The sequence below is a fragment of the Apteryx mantelli genome, chromosome 10 (genome assembly GCF_036417845.1).
Source record: "Apteryx mantelli isolate bAptMan1 chromosome 10, bAptMan1.hap1, whole genome shotgun sequence".
Classification (NCBI taxonomy): Eukaryota; Metazoa; Chordata; class Aves; order Apterygiformes; family Apterygidae; genus Apteryx; species Apteryx mantelli.
In genome coordinates this window covers 2,616,532-2,638,562 of record NC_089987.1, presented here as the reverse complement: position 1 = coordinate 2,638,562, position 22,031 = coordinate 2,616,532, and the positions used below count along the sequence as shown (strand labels likewise).

General features: G+C 39.1%; 1 protein-coding gene across 1 annotated transcript in view; it reads left to right on the top strand.

The window, feature by feature from the left end:
* BANP (BTG3 associated nuclear protein) overlaps positions 1-19,165 on the top strand; it is a 167,379-nt gene extending 148,214 nt beyond the window's left edge. Inside the window, exons 12-13 of the mRNA XM_067302383.1 lie at positions 13,209-13,352; positions 17,901-19,165. Coding sequence (XP_067158484.1) covers positions 13,209-13,352; positions 17,901-17,972 — 216 coding nt within the window. The 3' untranslated portion in view covers positions 17,973-19,165. The remainder of the gene's footprint in view (positions 1-13,208; positions 13,353-17,900) is intronic.
* Positions 19,166-22,031: the final 2,866 nt, after the last annotated feature.

Here is a 22,031-nt window from a genome sequence, read left to right as displayed (position 1 = left end):
GCCTCATCAGAGGAGATGTCCCCCCTCGCCAGAGCTAAGAGTCCAAGTTTTAGCTGCAAGTTATTTATGAGCGGATTGCCTGCGCTTTCGGCTGAAATTGTCTGAAGACTTGAGCAGAATTTCATAGTACATGTTTGTCTTAAAGCAAAGTCCTTCGGCATTTATCTTGCCCTTCTGTTTGAAGCATCGCTAATCCCGTCAGGAATTTGAGGCTGGAGGATGTGACCAGCGTGCGACATTTAAAGCCGTATTTACATTTATTAGGCTAGCAGGGACTTGTCACATAAAAATGTAACGGAAGACAGTCCCGGAGTATCCAGTTATCCTCTCCCTCTTGGCTACGTTATGTCACAACAAAACATTTCCCACCAGCCAGCTGCTGGGTGACTCACGGTTTATTATTCACTCGAATGACCTGGATCAGCGCGGGTCAGTCGGAGGGAGTCTGGGTCACTCGTGTCTGACTCCTTCCTTGAGCTTTTGCACTCGGCAGCTACAGCTTAGCAAGATTTCTTTGACACTGTAGTATTTTTCTCTGAACTGTGTAGCCATTTCTTAATAACACTCAGTTGCATGTTGACTAAAACCCAAAAATAACATTCTGTTGGAAAAAAAAAAATTAAGCCAAAAGCTTCTTTAGTCTTTCTCAAAGTAGTGAATTATTGTAGAAACAATTGTCTGCTCTTGAAAATCTTACTTTTGGGAGCACTTCCATCAATTTGACCGTACTTACTGCTAACGGAAAGCCATTTCATTTTAAAATGTTGCAATAGTGTAGATGTGGGTAATCTTTGCCATTTTTAGATTGAATTAACTCAAAAGATTTTGCAAGCCGTGACAGAACATAGAGAGCTGAATGGAGCTGAAATCCTTAGTTATAGGTTTCTGTCATTTGTTGTTTTTTTTTTTCTTTTTGCCAAAACGTGATTGAGCTTTATGAAATAATTTTCTGTGGGATTATCAGCTGGCTGCAGTCACATCTCTATATGCAACCATGCAGCTCTTGGAAAGCAGCACGTTGATGAAGCAGAGGGGAGAGGAGGGAGTGCTGTGGGCTGCGCCGTCCGGCAGGAGAGCCCAGAGGGCGAGAAAAACCTCAAGGACCGAATTCAGCGAACTCCAGCGGGTGCAGATACGTGGAACTTCTTTTTGTGTAACAGCTGAAATTAAACTGTAAATTAAAGTTCGGAAAGCACAACATCTGACGAGAGCTTTCAGTTAACCACAAAGCTGCCGACGTATCTTTGGGAGATTTCCCTCGGTGGGCAGTTTGCTAGGAGGGTCTTCATAGAGTCGCAGGTGAATCAGAAGTGCCATATAGATTTGCTTGCAAGCCTCTCACTTCAAAGTAGCCTCTTTAATTTGATTCAGTGCGTTTAGAGGCGGTAACTCTTCTTTCCGTAACCAAGTAATTTTTGCTAATGTTCAGCTGCAGCTGAATTGCTCATTAATTTGCATATGTGCTCATTTTGACTTGCAGTTTCAGTGAAAGTTTGTGTTTTGTTTTGGTGTATTTGCAATTGTGTCTCCTTCATGTTTGGGGGCCTGAGCCCCCCTCTTTCTGAAGCCGACTGAAGGACCCCACCTGGCTGCGGTGGGATGTGGCTCCACGGCATCCTAGACAGCACCAGCTTCCTCGGTTTGTAACCTCCTGCCTGACGCTTGTGGGCATGTTGTTGTCTCTCCCCCTGTGGTACTGATCATTCCCTGAATTAAAAAACAAAAAAACAAAACAAAACAAAAAACTTGCTGATGTAAACATGGACTGCTTTTATATGAGAATTCACGTAATCTCATTGTATTCAGATCACATGATAGAAAGCTTGGTTTAGGCTATTATTTCATAGCAATTAACTCTGAATCCCTTTCAGCCACTGTAATAGTTTGAAGATAAAGTTTTAATTACATTGATTACCTTTCTTCCTCAGTGCCAAGCCCTGCTCTGAGGAGCTGTCAGGTTTTTCAGAGAGCCCAAGCTTGCCACGTAAGCCTGCATCCGCCGACCCAGTGGAAGGGAGATACGCTCAAGTTTACCAACTGCACCTATGTCGTTAGCTGCTCGCTTTAATTTAGGCAGGATGCATTTAACCTGAAGAGAGATAGTGAAGCCAATGGGTTTTACATACATGTTCTGTTTTTCAATACTGTGTGTGGAAGAAAAAACGGGTCAGATCACTTAGTTCAGTTGGACTGTTCTTAGGAAAGGATGAGATAGTGATTGTGAGAGCAAATGTGTTGTTTAAAAAAAAATCAACTGTATTGTTTGATTTCTCTGCCCCTTACATTTCTCCAAGCTATTTGCCAAATTAGATGTGAATACTTTCCAAAGATCCCAGATTATTTCTTTATTAAAAAAAAAATCCAGCTGTACGGGAATGTTAATAAAGATCATGAACCTCTACACTCTTCCCCTTCCAAGACGGGCTGCGGTTTGGTGCATCCCGTTCCCTGCTGCGGAGCTCCTTCGCCTCGCTGCCCCGGGACATGATCGTCCTTCAGCCTCTCTGAAGGCCAGGTCTCAGGGGACAAGGTGGTGTGTGACGAAAGGGCTCCTATGCTTTTGAAGATGCAGAAGGTTTAAATGCACTAAGCCATGATTTGCCATCATTTATCTGGCTCAGTCCAACGACCGTAGCCAGGGATGGGCATTTTGGTAAAGTTTGTTTAATTAACCACTACAGCTGCGGTTTATACATGTGCTCCATGTATTTCTCCAGCTGTTTGTGCAGGCACATTAAGGGAATCTCAAGGTAGACATTACTGAGCAGAGCTATGCTGTAGCATATACTCCAAGTAAAAGCAGATGAGATGGTTTATTATTTGTTATGCAAGGAAATAATGCCTCTGATAAAAATGTACTCTGAAATTATTCTTTTCACTTTTCCACACTTGGTAGAACTGAAGTCATATTCGTTTTCCTGGCTTTTTGTTTGGGGAATTTAAAGGAGGAGTTCTCAGTTGTATGGCTCTGGGGGGGTGTAAGTTAATGAAGTTTTGACAGATTTAAGGTCGCATTTTGCATGGTTCAATTCAGCACACTTAGAAATACACAGCAGGAAGAGTTCCTCTCTCTGTGAACAGTTATATATTAGACTTATATATGCTAAATTTATTTTTGTATTGGCATATTTTATGTAGGAAATAAATAGCAAATTTAGGTGCGAGTCATTGTTGGAGTAAGGAATAATTCTAAGTAAGGCATTATGAATGACATCATTAACTTCAAAATGATATCCTAATCTTAAGAGCAGTGAATCCCTTTTATATTAATGTTTCCAGTTAGTTTAGATCAAACATACCTTTATTTTAAAGGAAATATATTCCCTTTAATATCCCAATATGTTACTTTAACACTATGAAGTGTTTACAGTGTTATTTTCTGTGAAACGCTGTACAACGCTACAATATTTGAGAATAGATGACTGGAGCGGCTTGATTTTGGGTGATGTAAAGTGCAAACACAATATTTGATTCAGGGACTCCAGCTTCGGGAGTCACTTGATTACCACTGGCTCTTTCAGAACCCGTTTTTTCCTCTTTTCTTCTTTGCACAGCCTTGTCCACACCTGGTATCTTGCTGAAGTGGAAAGTGAACTTGCTTCATAGCTGAATTTTTTTCTTTGGCATCAGTCACTTTTATGTTTTGATGTCGTCCATCTAGGCAGAGACCATTATGACGGGACTTTTAATTCAATAAATATGCCCAGTTTAGAGGAAATGTTTAGAATGTAATTAGCAAAGAATTAAAGGATGTTAGCATACTTTGTGTAAGTCAGCATTACTTTATTAAAAAATAGCTGTTACTTATTTTTTGTGAGCTTGACCAGCAATATGCTGTATTTATACTTCCAACATGATGTTCTGATCATTTAAGAATGTAGTCCTGCAGCAAATGATTGTAGCCAGTATTAAATTTAATCAAAATAATCTAGTTGATATATTGCAGAAACTAATTGTAAGCCTTCCAACTTGTATTTTCTAGCGTTTTCCCACAAATATCTTTGGTTAATGCTATTTAGTATTTTAATCAAAGATATGAAAGAAAATGAATAATTAGTGATATGTAAATGACAGTCTAATTAAAAGCAAAGTAATGAAAGTTACAGGTCATTTTTACACTCTGACCTAGATTACTAGATATGATTGACTCGACCTGCCTTTTAATAAAGCCAGAGGAAAAGTAATGTATTTTTTTCCTAAGGAAAAAAATTCTAATAGTAATATTGTTGAAGCTTTGGCCTGCTTTGTGGGATAAAATATACTCTTTCGCCTCCCAAGCCTTCCCCTGCAAGGAAGAGAGAGAAGTGTTAGAAGAAGGGGCAGTGTGCTAGATGCTCTGTGCTATTGCCTCAATTGATGTATTTACAATAAAGGTGGAACGTCCTCTATTGAGATGCCATACTCCAAAAGCAGCTGTGGTTTTAGTGAAGACCGCTTTGCCTAAGGGTCTTTAACTGATGCTGTGCGTGCCAAACTAGACGACGAGCAGCCCTGTGCAGCAGTCAGGTGTCAGGATTTGTGAATTTTTGGAAATCCTCTGACAGCTGGGTGTGAAACGCGTTGTTGGGTTACACATTCTGGCATGTAATGTGTAATACTGGTGCCAGTCGCAATGGATGGTAATTAGAGCAAGTTCGACTTGAAAAATAAGAAGTTATACTTTGTAATTATTTTGGAGAAAATGCGATCTATATTTTGGCTTTTTACTGCATCTTTGTGTGATCTTAGTTCAAAATCAGACGTAGACCAGCCATAAAAATACACCTTAAAAAGAACAGAGGCCTTGTGTTTAGAGGCTTCTGCTTCAAAAATGCTTGCCCATAAACGATCCAAAGGAAGAGCGTTATCTGGCATGTGGTTACTCGCACCTCTGGATGTTTCTCATCACCAGTTATTGAAAGAGAAAAGCTGCAGATGCTTTTTGTGACACTGTGGGTCATCTGTGTTCCTTATCTTAGTGCGAGAGGAACTTCCAGTATTTTATTGCTGTTATTATCTTTAAAAGTTTGGAAGATAAAACTTAGTCCTTAAAACTGTCAAAATTTCTTGTAATTCTGTCAAAATACTCATTGTTTAATTTTAAGTACAGTGTAGAAAGTATGCAGTAATACTCAGCGGTCCTTGGTCCATGTTGTCAGCTCTCTGTTTTGAAGAATTACAGGTTCAATGTGAATTCCTTTCCCTGGAGAGATAACGCGTTATCAGACTATACGCATTCTTACTTTGTGTACATATGGAGCAGATAAACGCAGTGCAAGTGTTACCATGGTTTTCAATTAATACTGCGTCATCGCAGCACAGAGACGCCTGCGTCTTCGAGACCAGGTTAGGGCAGCCTGTCTCTTCCTGCCACTCCTTTTCCCTCTGTTGATACTTTAAAGCTAGTTTTATGGGAATTGGACTGTGAAATCACCAAAATAACTTTGGACCAGCCACCATCAGTTAAGAGCTTTTCAATACAGCTGACCTTGGTTAAATTGAACCAATGGCCTAATGAGGAAAGGATGCAAAGTAGATCATGTTACCAGCTTGCCTTTAGGCTTCAGTATCCTCCATACTGGACTTGTTTGCTAGGGTTGGGTCGTGCTCAGTGACTGCTGCGCTCTGTCTCGTGTCAAGCTTGCCGAACACGTTGCTCCGGAGAAGGGAGGAATCGGAGAGTCGGTCGTTACGAACAGAGCTGAGGAATTCATTTGGCATTCTGCATCGTCCGTTCTGGATTCCTTAGGAAATGCCGCGGGTGCCGAGAGCTAGATTGGGCTAAACCTCTAATGTTTTCAAGAACGAATAATAAGAAATAAAACTATGAGTTCTGCAGCTAAATAGAGTCTGGTTGCCCCAGGTACGCTCCTGTATAAGCCTCTAAATCCACTAAGTAAACAGTATTTTGTCAGCACTGTATGGAGGGGATGTTTTTAGTCTTAAGGCTCTGGGAAGAAAATGTTAGGACTGAAAAGAAAGTGTTAAAGGGAGTTCTCTTACTTAAGCGAACATGTTTATCAGCACAGCTTCTTAATATTTGAAGGAACCGTGTGTGTTACTTCAAATGCATCAGTGTGGGTTTGCTATCAGTGATGAAAGTGTGTGAGGACAATAGGCAGATATTTCTTAAATTCGGTTTTCAGGAATCATCTAAACCTGTAATAACTGTCTTTCTGCCTTTGGGCCCAACCTGTCCATTTATCAAATGTTTTAATTAGAGCATGTCACTGAGATCTTTCCTGTTTCCTGTGCATGACTCCTTTTTTGTACAATGCTTGTTAAAGTAGTTGCTTGCTGACTATAAGCACTGCAGGAGTTGTAGATGTCACTGTTCTATAAGCAACCATCCTTTCGGTGATTCAAGGTCTCATTTTTTTAAAGAAACGTCATATTTTATTGCAGTCCAGCAGTAGGAATGGGAAGGAATGATGAAAAAAAGACACAAAAATCCCAGTGTGTCTTGGATTTGAGCTTTTTATAGGTAGGCAAACATATGTGCTTGCCTAGATTAATAAAAATAATAAAGAAAATAAAGAAGCACACAACAGCAGTAGCAAAAATGTGTTTTAGGAGGTTCATTCTGGCAAGAACCAGACTGAGGAATGGGGCTTTTTTGTGTAAACAGACTTCAGCTATCCCAAAACAATTACCTTTTTTGAAGGTTGGGGTCTAGAGAACAGCTTTAGAAGTTACGGGTGCCTAGAAGAACAATTTTCAGTGATAAGAAAAAATCAGCAGAGGATGTGATATGAATCGAACCATGATTGGAAACTATGCTTGAATGATTTTGGAAGAAACTGAAGGAAAACCTATTACTTTTTAATCTTCTTTTGTTTTTTTTTTTCTTTGTGGCCTGGCAGTTGAATATTAAATGGGAACTATTAGTTATGGGCTAAAATGGTTTTTAAATGGAAAGGAGAGAAGCAGAGAAAGTAGCTGGTTTTCATTATTATTACTAATTTTATTATTATGAGCTCTTATGTGGCAAACATCTGCCTGAAGACAGGACCAAAAATAGAATTCCAAGGCCAGCAGGCTCAGTACCTTGCATGTGCCTCATCATCAAGACTTGGAAGAGAGAATGATAGAGGGGAAAAAAGAAGGGATAAGGGAGAAAAAAGAAAAGGGAGAAAGAAGGCTGAGATTCAGGACAGTGGGAGAAGAGCCTGTGCTCCTATGAAATTCTGATCAGGGAGCCCTTGAGTATGTTCATGCTACTGTAAAGAGAGATAACATGGGCGGATAGGCAGTATATGCTCCGAGTGGGTAGGAGGGGTCTGTTTGTCTTGTGGCTCATTTTATCTAATCTGTCTGCTCCTGTATCGCTCATTGAAAGCCATAGAGTTTTAAGAAGAATAAATGCTTGGTCAAAGAGACTGTGGTCCTGTACTCACAAGTGATGCCAAGAGTTCACCCTTCGTTTTAAGAATTTAAACAGAATACTTTTCCTTCTGGTGTTTGTAGGACCATTTAAAAATCAAAACTAAGAGAAATGCATTTATATTTCTTTCTGAAATTAGTTAGGGAATGTTTTCTTATTTTGAAGGGTGATGGAACTAGACAGCGAGGGAACCGCTGCTCTTCTGTGCTTGATTTTTAGTTTAGGCAAATAATCTTCACCAGGGAGCTCATGGTCACCATGTGATGTGGTAATCTTTGAGGCAGCTAGGTTGAGGACGCTAAGGGTTGTGCCAGCAGAAAACACGTTTGCGGAGATTCAAGTCAATTAAGAAGGTAGATTCCAAGATTTTTAGTTTCATAAGTGATATACTAAGGGGATGGAGCCTGGTTAAACCCTTGGTAAGAACCCGTACATACATGATACATCAGAGCTTGACTTTGTAGAACTGAACATGTCAGTCTTTTTAAATTTTACCATAATTAAATCTAAACATTTTAAAGGGAAGAGTTCAATTGTAGAAATTCATTGGCAAGAATTCATCCAGTGTTAGATAAGAATGTATTAAGAAGTCCCATATTCATTATCTTTTTACAGGTATTTCCCTTAAGTATTCTGATTTTTCTTTCCCTTGATACATGTTTTTCACTAGTTTTTCTATTTGAGGAAAACCATGTATCCATGACTATAGCTGCAAGCTGAGAGAACTGAAAAAATCAGCACGCTACTCTGTTTCCAGCTGTGTATTGCTTACATTTACAGTGGAAATAATTGTGCAATCATGTCATGTAAAGAGTGTACTCCAGCTCTGCGAGAGCTAAAGATCTTGTCGCTGTCAAGACAAAAAAACATTTTACCGTGGACGTTAGGCAATAGTAGATGACCAAATATGTACTTTCTTTTTAAAATATTCTCCTGAATTAGTTTACAAAACCCTTTTTTTTGTCTGCTTCTTAATTTTTAAGTCAGTCATTTGTAGAATTGTTCTTATTTGAACATTGAATTGAACTCTGGTTGTGACTTGAGTTAGCTTAAGCAGGATGTCCGAGAGGCCCAGTGAAATTGGGAAGAAAAGGGCAGATTGTTTAGTTTTTTGGTACAATTCCTTTATTTTAAGGTCAATGGCAGATAAGAATTACAAAATTAAAGTAGTGGTCTTGGAGGGTCAAGTGAGCAGCCAACCAGGAGCCGTGCAGTTGCACCAGCCCCAGCATGGCTGGGCTTCCGCTATGTCATTGGTCCCTTATGTCTTTAATGTTCACAACCTCTCTGCAGGCAAATGCAAGCAGACTTCAAAGACTATAACAAAACTTGCCACTCCACTGGCCTGAGTTAGGCTTTTTCTGAACGAAAGATTGATCGATAGTACTGTTTGTCACAAGTAGAAAGTGGGAATATAGTTCTTCAGCATAATAAACTTCTAGCGTATTTTTAAAATGAGACAGAAATGTAATAAATTTGTCTTAGTCTCCTGTAGAACCTAGAGAAAATGTAATTTATTGCTGTTTTTACTGTCAGTTCAGTTGCATTTTCCTATCTGGATGAGCTTGAGATTCTTGATAAATTGTGTTATCTTTTGAGTACAGTGTGATTAGTTAAGTGATATCTTTAGTATGCTGTAGGTCATCTTGTCATGTTTGACACGGAGGTGTTCAGACATATGGAGTGGGATCAAATGTTCCAGGCTGAGACTGCATTTGGATTGATCCTCGCTTTGGCTCAACAGCTAAAACACAATGTACTGGGCCATCATGACTACAGAAACAGCTTTACTTCCAAATCCCTTTCAACAAAAAAGATGGGTCAAGATGAGAATTTTCCACTTTTACTCTCATCCACTTGTGTCTCAATTTCAGAAGCTGAGCAGCAGTTCAGACAGAAATGGGAGAATAGTCGCTTTGTTAAGAGTGCAGTCTGCAAACTCTGCAGACATTGAGGTGAACTTGTTGCTTGTTTCTTCATGAAAACTCTGTCAGATGGTTTAATTTAAGAGTGGGATTTTTGCCCTATTTTTGCCTGCATTCTCTCGTTTGTTCGGTGGCTAGTTTATATGGCCAGTTATGCTCCAATAACAAGCTAGGCAGTATTTAAAGAAATCTAAGACAACTGTTAGCGTTACTGCCTGTTAGGTGGAGAACACTAAGAAATCCTTTTCAGCATTAGATTGTTCTGCTTTTAATTTTCGAAGTCCAGACTGATTTTTTGTTTTCTTTTTTGGAAGTGGCATAAACATACCTTAAGTAGACTGGGCCTGGTGTACAAATGGATAAAGAGAAGCCCAAAGAAGTGAAATGGTTCTTAGTTTTGAAAAATGGCCTTTTTGTGGCTTCTAAGCATCTTGCATGCTTGCTTTCTCTAATTAATGTGTTGGTACAAGAATGATTTTTCCCTAAACCCCAAAATAAACATGCTGCTTAGTAGTATGTCTTCAGTAGCTGATTTGTTTATGTGAATCAAGCGGTGAAAAGCTCTTTAGATTGAGTTTCTGTTCTGCATTTGCACCCTACATGCTACGTAGCTCTGTTGCTGGGCTGCTTTCTTCATTGGTTCCTAAAAGCAAGATCGGGTTTCTAAGCCTGATGTTCTGTAAAAAAAATGAAGCAGGCAATTGATAGAGAAAAGGTAGAGAAAGTACTCGGGATACAACTTCTAAGCTCTTTCTATAAACATATCAATGTAACATCCAATTTAGAGCCAATCCCCTGGCTTACAAAATCCAAATATTTTGGCATAATACTAGTGGAAATTAATCTGCCTTGCTCTGTCAGCTCACCTTCCATTATTGAAAACTGAAGCCTGTAATCCTTTCGGTGTCTGCACAAATAGGAGACAACGAAGACGGAAAAACTACGCTAGTAGCAAATTTATCGTTTCTGAGGTCTTGTGTCTCCAATTTATACATCTGTTTTTTCAAGCTGCAGAACTGGAAGCCAAGAGCAATGCGCGTAGCTATCGCGACTCTGGGCTAGAGTGGTGACTGGAGCACATTTCGGCTTAACTGAGTTGGTTTAATCTGGCTAGTTGGGGGAAAGGAACGGCAGCAAGGAATCTGAGACCTAATGAGCTGAAATGTGTAAGGCTGGGCTTTGTCATCCCATGCTGACCTGGGCTTGTTACCCGCTCTAGCTCTATGAAAACTAGCTGAGCTACATCCTCATACCCTATAAAAACACTTCCGATTTCTTTGTGAATGAAAGCTTAATTACAAATAGTTTATCCAGCAGAAAGATATAATTTGAAAAGCACATAACCATTTGCATAAAAGCAATAGAGAAAGTGTAATTTGACAGGAAAAAAGTATTTTATGCAAATATCGCAATTTTTTTGCAGGTAGGATGGCAAAGGTAGGTTACCAATAGGAATTTAGTATATTTAGTATAAAATGACAGGTAGGAGAGTTATTTGGTCTCCTCCAGAGTATGTGCCATAACCAGGAGTTGTTTTAAAGCGCGCCGCTGCAGGAGCGCGATGTTGAGCCTTCCATAAAACGCAGAGGCTGGTGCTGTTACAAGTTTTAAGCTTCGCTGTTGTAAAACAGTTTGATTACAAGAATAAGGGGCTAGTTCGGTCACTCCCCATAGTTCCGAGGTTTGTAGTTCAGAAATAACCGTTGAGACAAGATCTGTTTAAGACCTGCAGATAATCAATAGGACAGTCTGTGGAGCCGTTCTGCTGTACATGTCGGATAGTTCCAGAATAAATACTGTGGAAAGAGAGGGTTTAGCTTACTCCTGTACAAACAAAATGTAGCATCCTTTTGCCGTTTGCTGACTGTATCTCAGAACACCCAAGATCCCTATAAAATCCCGACACCACCTCTGAAGGTCATTTATAGAGGTCACCTTTTTGCCTCCCACACTCCCTAGAGAAATTCTGGTCTACCCACTCCTTCATGGCCACCCACCTGCACGTCAGCTGAGAAATCATACTTTGTTAAGAAAAACTTCTGTTAAGAATGCTATTTTTGTTCTTTGTTCTCTCTCTCTCATTTGAAAGACATCTTTTGGTTGGTGTGGTTCAAATACCACAGTTCAAAAATACAGCATTCACAGCATATAGAAACTAAAAGTGACTGTGTATATTTGAGCTGAATTTAAAAAATGAGGTTGGGGAGCTGTCATTGTTTACATACATGTATTTTATTCTGATTTGTGTTTCCCCTTTCAAGAAGTAAATTAAGATTAGCCTAATCGCAAGAACACTTTTAAGTGAGCACTTTTATAGATGGATTAACTGCTCTTTGGTTGCTTGAAGCCACTAATGGACCTATAATCTTGATCACTCAAAAAGAAGATGTGTAAAGAATCAATGACCATAAACATTAATTAGCAGTAATTACTGAATCTATGCCTTCGTATACAATAGAAACATCATCGTTACAATAATAATGAATTGTCAGAAGTTGAATGCCTTTGGCTGTGCGAATGAGTATCTTGGCTCTGTGTCTGTATATATGTAGCAGTAGAAAGCATTGTTCAGTGTCATTGTTTTGTGCTGTTGATGTTATCACATGCTTAGTCTAACCCGCTTCGTCTTTGCAATAGTCGTTAACAAAATTATGAATCTCCATCATCAGTTAGCTTTTTCAGCAGCTAGCAAGGCTTCATTTATCGCTAGGGCAGTAACTGTTAGATACTTCTGAAAACTGGTGTTTCTAGATGTAAACAGCTCACCAAAAAACTTTTCCATAATTATTTGAAGAACATATTAAAAGAATCATAAATCTTTTGAAATGTCTTTCAGCATTTCCTTGTAAGGAGGTGGCAGCATCCCTAAACAAGCAAAACTAAACAAAAAGCAATCTGATTTTCCACCAAAGCCTTTCTTCTATCCTCTGTTGTTGAACCTGAGGATCCAAGAATGACAAAAAAGTGAAGCCAATGTCCTTTTTTTTTTTTCCTTTCTTTCTCTTTTTCTGCCATCATAAAATCAAGCAGAAAAAGTTCTAAACCAGCTTACTCCAGATCAGTGTTGTGGTCCCTGGCCGCAAAGCTCTGCTTCATCCTCACCAGCAGATTGCATGGGATTTCTTAAGTTTTCCTTGCGAGTCCAGCTAGAGGTCAGGTCTGCTGCGGCACCTGCCCCATGTACTTGTGAGCGACCTGAGCAGCTGGATCGCACAGTACTGCACATGCTGGTCTGGAGGCCCATGAGAATAAGCAGAGCAATTTTCATTTAGCGTCAGTGAGTTTTGAGCTAACGGCAAATATATATAGAAACGGCAGTGCTCTGTTTTGTCTCCCACTGGGCCTTTTAAGCATGCAAGTCTTGCTTCTCCTCTGGTTAGTGGTATAACTCACACTGAAGCTAGAGGGAATTGGATGCGCTCAAAGAAAACATTCATAGTAATTAGACTGGGGAGTTAGTGTGCTAACTGTTATTACTTATTAGAACTGTCTCATATGTACTAACAGATGATGATATAATGTTAAAAAAAATTAGTATTAAAACTGACATATTTAGCCTAGGCCTCAAGGATGATTTGTTCCTTTGCTAGCGCTGATACATGTAGAGTACAGAACTGGTTTGTATTATGGAATCATAAGGGAGTTAAACATTTCCAGGTACGTTGCTTATTAATCCTTTCAGTAAAGAGTTGAAAGAATCCAGATCTTGTAAGCAAAATGCAGCAAGCATCTAGTATGAGATATGTATAGCACAACCTCTTGGAAACCCACATGATTTAAAGTCACTGTTACTGATAGACAGGTTTTCTTGTGTATTTTTTATCATCTTTGGTTTTGCATCTGTTTTAAGTTAGATGTTTCATAAGGCATTTCTGAGTATGGTTGTTTACAAGATGCTTTCTCCCTTGCTTTGCCTGCAGGTGTTGCAGGGTGCTCAGCTGATAGCTGTTGCATCTGCTGAGCCTGCATCAGGGGGTGTTGATGGATCCCCGCTCCAAGGGAGTGACATCCAAGTCCAATATGTGCAGCTGGCACCTGTGACAGACCACTCTGCGACTAATCAAGTATGTATCTTTCTTTTTTTTTTACACCATTTGAGTGTACTTACATTGATTGAAATGTCTGTCAGAGGAACTATATGTCTATCTGCAAATACTGCAGTGCCAATGAGTTTATGATCCTGCCTCCGAATGATAAAAACATCATCTATAACATGAAACATCATTTTGTTAAAGGTATAAATGGTCTTTGACTATTCCTGCTTCTAACTTGTTGCTCAATACTCCCAGAGAAGAGTTATTTTGGTCATCATTGTTTTTCTGCATCCTTGAAGGATGAGAACCATGTTGAAAGGACAGGGAGAAAATCTTGCTTGGAATCTATCCAAAAAGTATTTTTCAGACTGAGGTTTCTCTTAAAAATATTATTCCCTTTCTGGCAGCAGTTTTCCAGTAATTTTGATCAACAGCCTGGGTTTCCCACATGAGTTGCAATGTTAGCAATTGTAAGTGAATGCTTTTTCCTCTCAGTTAAGATGGAGGAATTATTATTATTTTTTATTATTATTATTTTTTTAATCGGCTTGAACATTCATGTATCTGAGTGTAGAAGACTTGGGTTACTTGGGGAAGCTAAAAGTAGTTGAATTTGAAGTGAATTCAGACCAGCTGAATGCTGCCTAATGCCAGTGACCAGTCATACATTTCTCATCAGCTTGAAGCCGTGACTGATGACAACACAAGAACGCTGACTTAAAACAGTTGTCACAGTTTTTTTTCTGAAGATGGTTCCACATTCTTCCATGAACCAGACTGTTTTGGGCTTACTTTTTAGAGGATGGTGGTAGTGAAAGAAAAGTTATCACTTGCTAGCCAGAATGAATTTTTATGATGGTAACCTCAGCAGACAATCTCAGAGCACATTTTTGCCTGGTATGTACCCAGTTTTGTACCAAATTCTAATCTGGCTGCAAACATCTGTGTAGTGGGTCTCTTGGGGAAAAGATATTGCATAAGAAATCAAATGAATCCAGTGCAAAGTTTCTGGGCACAAAACTGAAGTGCCCAGTGCTGCTTCCATGGGAAGGTTAGTCTGCAGGTCGGTTCAGTGTGTGAAGCTAGAGCACATTAGTTACTCCAGGGGCAAATACAGCCTCAAACAAAAGTTGGAGCTGCACCACTGCATCGCACACTGCACAAGTGCCGTCTGCGCTGGCTGTGCTGGGAGGGAGGCGAGAGCTTCGAACTCTCCTAGTTGCCTTAGTCCAGGCCTGAGCTATTCCATGCTGACTCCCCATTTAGATGCTTTAAAGTGATTTTCGTAAAACACATGCTACCTACCAAAAAGGAGTAAACTTCCTGGCATGTGGACTGTGGTGTGCTGTAAAATTACATTCTAGTTTTCTGCACGCTAATTTTCCTGTATAGGTGAGCCCTTACTCATCTTTTTTACCTCTTCCCTAGGTTTTTCTCTGCATCAGTCTTCTCAAGCTTCCTCAGTACTTTATTCATAGTCATTTGTAATCGTATGCTGGACAGTAAGAGTGTCGCTACAGGGATTGTGCCTTACTTGTTACAAATCCTTAAGTACCAAGTACCCTGCTGGTACTGTGCAATTAAAAAGGCATCATATACTTGGAGCTGTTTCTCTCCTGCTCTCCTTGTTCCAGGCCTCAGAATATTTCTCCAATTTAACTTTCCCTGTTTTTTTTCTGTTTCTTGTGCCTTTGTCCTCCCATCTTGGCTATCAGATCTGACAGGCAATACGTTACAGATTTCAGTTATAAACATAGGCATCGGTCTCCCACACCACTGGCAGCCACCAGAGGAGTTACTTTTTTCTTCAGAGACTCTTTGCACCGTGTTAGGTTTTAATATTGTGGTTAACCATGGATTTATACAAAGCTGAAGAGAAACTAAAAAGGAATGTGAAATAAGAAAAGTATGAAAAGGAAAATAGACAACACTAAAAATAAGTTTGCCATAAATATTTCTTCCATTTACACAAACTAAAAACTAAGGGTCCGTAAATGAAGTGGAGAAACCAACTTAATATTTGCATTACTCTGAGATGTACAGATAACCCGATAGCTTTTTTGGCTTAAATTGTGGAAAAGTCCTACATCATCTTAGAAAGATCTCGTGCCTGAAAGGAGAAGTCTTAAATGTGTATCTCTGTCAGTGAGGCTATAGCAACCTTTATATATGTTCTTGTATAGTTCTTTGCCATAGTACTGAGATGTTCTCAATGATTTTGAGTCTATTTATCAATCAAAGCTTATTAAAGTGGAGTTTGTTATTATCTACCTGGATTGAATCTAGTGCCCTACATAAATTTCATATTTGAAATGCTGCAATTGAGAATTTATTTAATGTCTGAAAACAAGGCACCGATTTTCTAATCTTTTATCTTGAAAGCCATCTCCTTAGCTGTTGGAGTCGCACATACAAAGCTGAAGGCAAAAGTGAGGTTGTTTGAAATGAATCTCTTCTATGAGTACAGTTGAAGCAGGCAGTAATATGTGCTTCAGTTTAGTATTTTTAACGTATTCATTCATATTTGCAAATTAATTTTAGACACAAGTATTAATAGCTAGAATTCTAAAAATTTCCTAGGGCCCCTAAACCACATATTTAAGCACCATCTCTTAATATACTAATAGTGTTTTGCAGGCATAAAATGGCAAATGCATGTATGAAGGCTGAAACGAGATGTGGATTTGGGGTCTAGGTTTAGTTAGCTTGTTTTCACGTCATGATAGTAATATTTACTTACAGCAACTTGCAGAATTTAGAAATACAAAATGTGATAATGACAAAGAATATTTGGATTTATTCTGTACTCAGACTTCATGTACTGGTGTTAAATTTGGTTAGCTTTGGAAAAACCGTAATTGCGAATCTAAAGTGCACTTCTAACCCCTTTGGGTAGTCTTCTGCTTCTGGTCTGAATGTTGAATGAAAGTTTTTCTCCAGTGGGGGGAAAAAACCCCCCCACCTTTGGTCACTTTAAGACTCAGCTGCTGTCAAGTTTAGCAATCTGTTAGAATTATTCTCCATATTTGCACTAATTTATTGTACATGTAAAAATATACCAAACCGCCTATAAAGTTGAATAAGAAAAGGTATCATAGGTCTTTGCAGTTACTGGCAACAAAACAGAGAAATTAACAGAAATAGTTGCACAACAAAACCTTAATTTAGGAACAGAGCTTTATGATTTTGAACCTTCCAGTATTTATATTTGAATAAGTAAGTTGTGACTGTATAGTAAAACCTTAAGGGCAGGAAAGCTAGTTAGGTTTCCATCCTTGCTTCTTTGCAGTTTATCAAGTATCAATACTAGACCAAGAGCAAAAAGCAGGGCTTCAAGTAAGACTCTATTTCATAAAAGAAGTGTTGCTACAGAAATATTTTTGTATCCAGGGCTTTGCATTAAGCAACAATTTGATGAATTTATGGATAAAAAATCCATCGAGGGCAGATCTCTGGAATCTGTGGGAGTGTATAGGAAAATATCATTAAATGCTTGCCCTTTTCTTATGATCTATCTATGCTTGTGATACTGGCCGCTGTCAGGGGAGGGGTTATTGAGTGTGATGGACTTTAAGCAAATGCAGCTGCTCTTAAATGCTGTTCAGCGCATGGTTCTAAAGGTGGAGTTTGATAATCTATTTTCCTTATGCCAACCAACATCTTTGTTTAAAAAAAAAATCCTATTTTCTGCAGGATTATCCTTTCACAGCATCATCAGACTACTGATACATGATAATTTCGTCTTTAATGAGACTTCCTTTTAAAGTCTAAGTCAACTGTGTTTACTTCACATTCTTTCATGGACGACTGGTTTTGCTTGGCGAGGGAGTAGAATGAGGCCTCTGTGAAGACTTTTCTATGAGAAAAATCAGCGATGCCTCAGAAGTCACTGGCGTAGCACTACTCTTATTTTACCCAGAGCAGAGGAGGACTGTGGTGGGTAAGGTCAGCAGGTTGTTTAGTCGGCACCCTGCACCAACGGGAAACAGTACAAAACAGGGCAAATGGATAATTTTACCCTCCCTCCCTCCAACAGTTCTGTCCCACAGGGACTTGCTGCTGTCTTTGTAGATGATAGCCCTTGGTGGACTTTTTCTTCATAATGCTGTTCAGCTCCTTCATGTTCCCCTTGTGAGCTGTCAGTGTTGGCGGCCTGCTGCCCCAAGGCATCCCACAGCTTAGGAGCATGGCGTACAAGAAACAGCTTCTTTTTTGCTTCTTTTTAGGGCTACTTCTTTTTTAGGAAGAGAGACTGAATAAATTGTTTTCAGTTTCTCTCTCTGTGCTACTCATGATTTTACAGATCCTTGCCCTGATCTCTCTTCAGCCTTCTCTTTTCCAGCCTGAAGGGTATTGGGCTACTTAGCTGATTTTCCTCTGGAAGCTGTTCTGTTCCTTTGGTCATTTCTGTTGCCTTTGTTGAATGTATTTCAGCTCTGCCATAGGCCTGACCTCCAAGCAGATTTTGCACTGGTGTATACAGGAACTTTAGAGCGGTCAATTTGTTCACATTCCCCTGGTTACGTCAGTGAAAAGCACTTTTGCACTGATACACTGATTCGCTTTTTCCTTTCATAGGGCACTGATACCCTTCAATCAGCAATCCAACCAGAAATGCAGATAGAGCACGGAGCAATCCAAATTCAGTAAAACAAGAATTGCGGCAAGCTGCGTAAACCAAGATATCAGTGAACCACGGTTGGAAGTTAAGTGCTGTAGCCTTCATGCAACAACAGGAGAATGGAAACACCTACTAGACTAATGGTCCTACCTTATGCGTCTCCTGTAATATCAGAGTTCTGATGATGTGTTTGCTCTTACACGCCTGTTCCTCGTCAGAACCATTTACTTCAGTTGGAACTACACCACTATACATCAGAACCCGGCCTTCAAAAATACATGGCTAGCCCTTAGGTATATTTAAAGAGGAAGAAATCCTTTCTGAAGGAGGCAAAGAAATCTAATTAAGCAAAACAGTAAGACTAAATTAGTGTTTCATCCTGTCATTTCTTCTGTGAATACACCATTTGAATGTCTGCAGCTATCTTATGAAGTGTATTGCTGCTTGCAATACTTGCTTTACCACATAGAGAAAATCAAGAGCTCGAATATTTTTCACTGTTTAAACAGCTTTTTTATTTGCTATGGTGTTTATAACAAAAAAGGAAAATATTAAAAAAAAAATCCCATAACTGCAAGTATTAGCCTTTTGCTGGTGTTTTCTGTTCAGTGTAATGAAAAATGTATTTGCAAAAGACTAACAATTTTGTTTGTACTGTTGCTTAAATACTTTTCTAGGGGAAAATGCTTTTAAATGCTGTAATTATGCATTTCTAATGAAAAAATAAATGTGTATTTATGAATAGTGCAGCTCTAAGTTGCTCTCTGCCTTAGGAATGAATACAGTTTGCCTGGCCTGTGGTGCAACTGTGTAGTTCTGAAGTATTTAAAGACAGTTGCTATCTGGCAAGCTCTGCTGTCAAACTGAGAAGCAAGATTAGGTCTGTAAGGAAGATATCAATCTTAGATCATGTTATTAACTAAATTTCATCTGTGATGAAATTCCAATACGATGAAAATGTGAGACTCATGAGATATACCCTTCTAAGCTTTTGAATTTAGAAATCCCATTTTATATGATGAATTTATTAAGTCATTTATAAAAATTTTGAAGGATTCTTATGAGCTCTCTCCCTCCTAGAACGTCCTACCTCCAGCCATCTGTGGCAATGCCTCAGTTTGGAATTCAGCCATAAAAAGCTGGGCTGCAAAACCTGTAATACCTATCTAGCCCTCCAACCTGCAGCAGCAAGGTGAAATCCTCTCTCCACTGAAATTTAAGGGAAACTGTTGATTTAAACAAAGCTACCTTTTTGTGTTTACTAAGCTTGAGTGGAAAGGATACATGTTTGCTGTAAACTGATTATCTTAATGTTGCACGTTTTGGAAAAGCATGGAGTTTTTTGGGGTAGGGGTTGTTCTGTATTTGTTTTTGACCTGATTAAGTGAGGTTAGTGTTAATATATGATTCATTATGCATTTAATGTATTAATGAATGGGATGTAGCCACAAATTCTATGTGCTTTATTTAGGATAACATCCTTTCTGAAAGGGACAGCTAAACACACACAATTTCTTGAAATGATGTCCCTGGTAAGTATTACGCTTAACCTAAAGAAAAGTATGAATTTACATTATTTGTTGATGCCTAAGTATGATGCAAACTGAGCCACAGCTTGTTGAATACAATGTTTGCAACAGGCTAAGAATTCGGCTACTCTTCAATTTCTTTTTCTAATAGTGTTTCCCAAACTGGATGAAGTTTAAACAGTTTGGCATCCAAATGGAAGCCTAAAAATAAAGCAAGTCCTGTATATTTTAGCATGGTTGTTTAATAATAATCTATCACTTGGAAATGACAGTGAGGAAGCTGGGAGGGCAAAGCTGCATGCTACCACCTACCACTCTCTCGCTACATTGATACTGGCCACACTGGCTTTCCTGTCTTTGTCAGAAAGTTTTACTCCAGCCCAACTTTGCTTCCAAGGCCTGAGCATCTTCTGCTTTCAGGTGGAACACACATGCAGTTAAATTGTAGGGATATCTGTGTCTCTGTGTGATGGTGCAACTATGAATTCTGTTCTCTTTGCATTTTTCAGCTCAAGTACAAGATGAAGCATATGAGAAAAACTTGGTTTCAAGAGAGGTTTCCTTTAGCCATTAGGCTGCTGCATGCTCAAGTTTCTTCTCCCAAAAGTGATTGTAGTCATGTACCATGCAGTGAAATAGCATTCACTAGTTTTCAAGAAAGTGAAATCTACTTCACCTATGTGGAATGGAGAGAGTACAAATCAGTTGAAATAAATAGGTAAGGAGTGCTCCTTATTAAGGTCCTCCTGTGTATTCAGATGCTAAGACTATGTGTTCCTCCAGGTGTGAGGGTTTTTTTTCTTTCTGTAGATTTTATTTCCTTGGAGGATTTATGTCCTTCTCTAGGGAGGAAATGACTTCTCTTTAAGAATGTTTTATGTGCTTTCTAGACATCACAGGCCCTGTTATGTACAAATAAGTTATTCCTGACAAGACTAACTCAGAAATGAATTCCCTTCCAGGAAACGCTTGTAACTGTGAAGAGTCTTTGAGGTTCTGTGCAAGTGTGACGAGTATGTTCATATAGAGATTATCATAACAGTTATATTTCAACATAAGAATAAGAAGTCCTAAGAATATTATAAGATAACGCAAGGAATGAAAATCTTGCAGGGGCACTGAGGGCTTTGCCTGGCTCTCCGTGCTGGTAGGTTAGTATTGATTCCTGTAGTTTTGTCCATGATTACTGTTTGACTGTTTAAGCAAGTCAGCTAGAATTGAATTCTCTTTATGTCTCCTTTTGTTATTTACAGCCTATGCCTTTTTAATAATAATAAGGCTCTTTTCCCCTCAGTAAACCCTCTAACATCCTACTTTTTAACTGTTCTTTTTTTCCTTATGCTGCTTTTGTTTAAGAGGCAGAAATTGAGAACACATGCCCAAGAGTCTTCAGGGGAACATTTCTTGTAAGGTTAGACTAGGATCAATTGCCCAGTTTGTTTCTAAATCATCTTGTGACCTGCAGAATACTAATGCTTTCTTAATTTTTATTTTGTTTTGTGTAATGGTGTTTGGGGAAGCAGGCTTTGCGGGGGAGAGCCTTTTGAGATCCTACTGGCCTCACTGGTTCATTGTAGCCAGGACTTCATCATTTGTCGTGTTGTTCTTCTAAAATGCTCAGCGTGTGGTTACACTGCACATGCAGTACAGTACCACTATAATGACCTTTAAGATCTTTTCATCTTAAAGCTCATCTGAAAGAGGGAGCATCCATCTTTTGAATTCTTAAGGGCGTCTGTGGTCCTGATCTAAAAACTAAGCACAAACTTTAAAAGTCAAGTATGCAAAGCGTTCCTGTGACAAATGTCTTTCCAGATCAGAACCTCTATGTCTTCAAAGTATTATTAAATATTCCAGTCTGTCTTTTTGAAATCAGGGCTGCATGGCCTGAATTAGATATTGTAGGTTATTGTTCCAGCTGATGACTGTAGAGCTTAATTTCCTTTGTGTAAGAAAAGAATATCAGTTTGTGACTTGTGTTAACCTAGTGCAAGAAAAATGAGCAAGTAGTGGATAAGCATTCAGTAAATTCTCTTTTCACGTCTCTTGATGCTACAGCAACAAACTGTGATAAGTTTCTTGCCAGCAGGAGGAAAGAAAGGCAGGAGACTTGCAGCATATTCATAAAAAACACAGCATAGTAGCAGCTGCTGGAGGAAAACTGTTGAACTAGTGAGTGGATGTCAGCTAGGTCAGATGGGCAGTATGAGAAAGCGACAGAGCTAAGGGAGGGGAAGGAGCTTTCTGGAATAAGGTGGACATGTATTTCACATGTGCATACAGTTGTTTTCTACATTCGGAAAATTTGCATCATCTTTGGCAATGTGGACAAAGCACAGCATTAATTTCTTCATCAGACTAATGTTTACAAACTGTTGTACTTACCAGCATTGTGTGGGTGTGAGACTAGGACATGGTACAGAAGACTCATCAGTCAGTAGAGAACTTCCAGCAGACACCGTGATGTCCTGATCTGAGTGGTCTGATCAGTTGACTATTGCCAATGTCTGACAGTTATTATTATGGCATCTACATCAAAGCTGTACTACCAAGACCAAC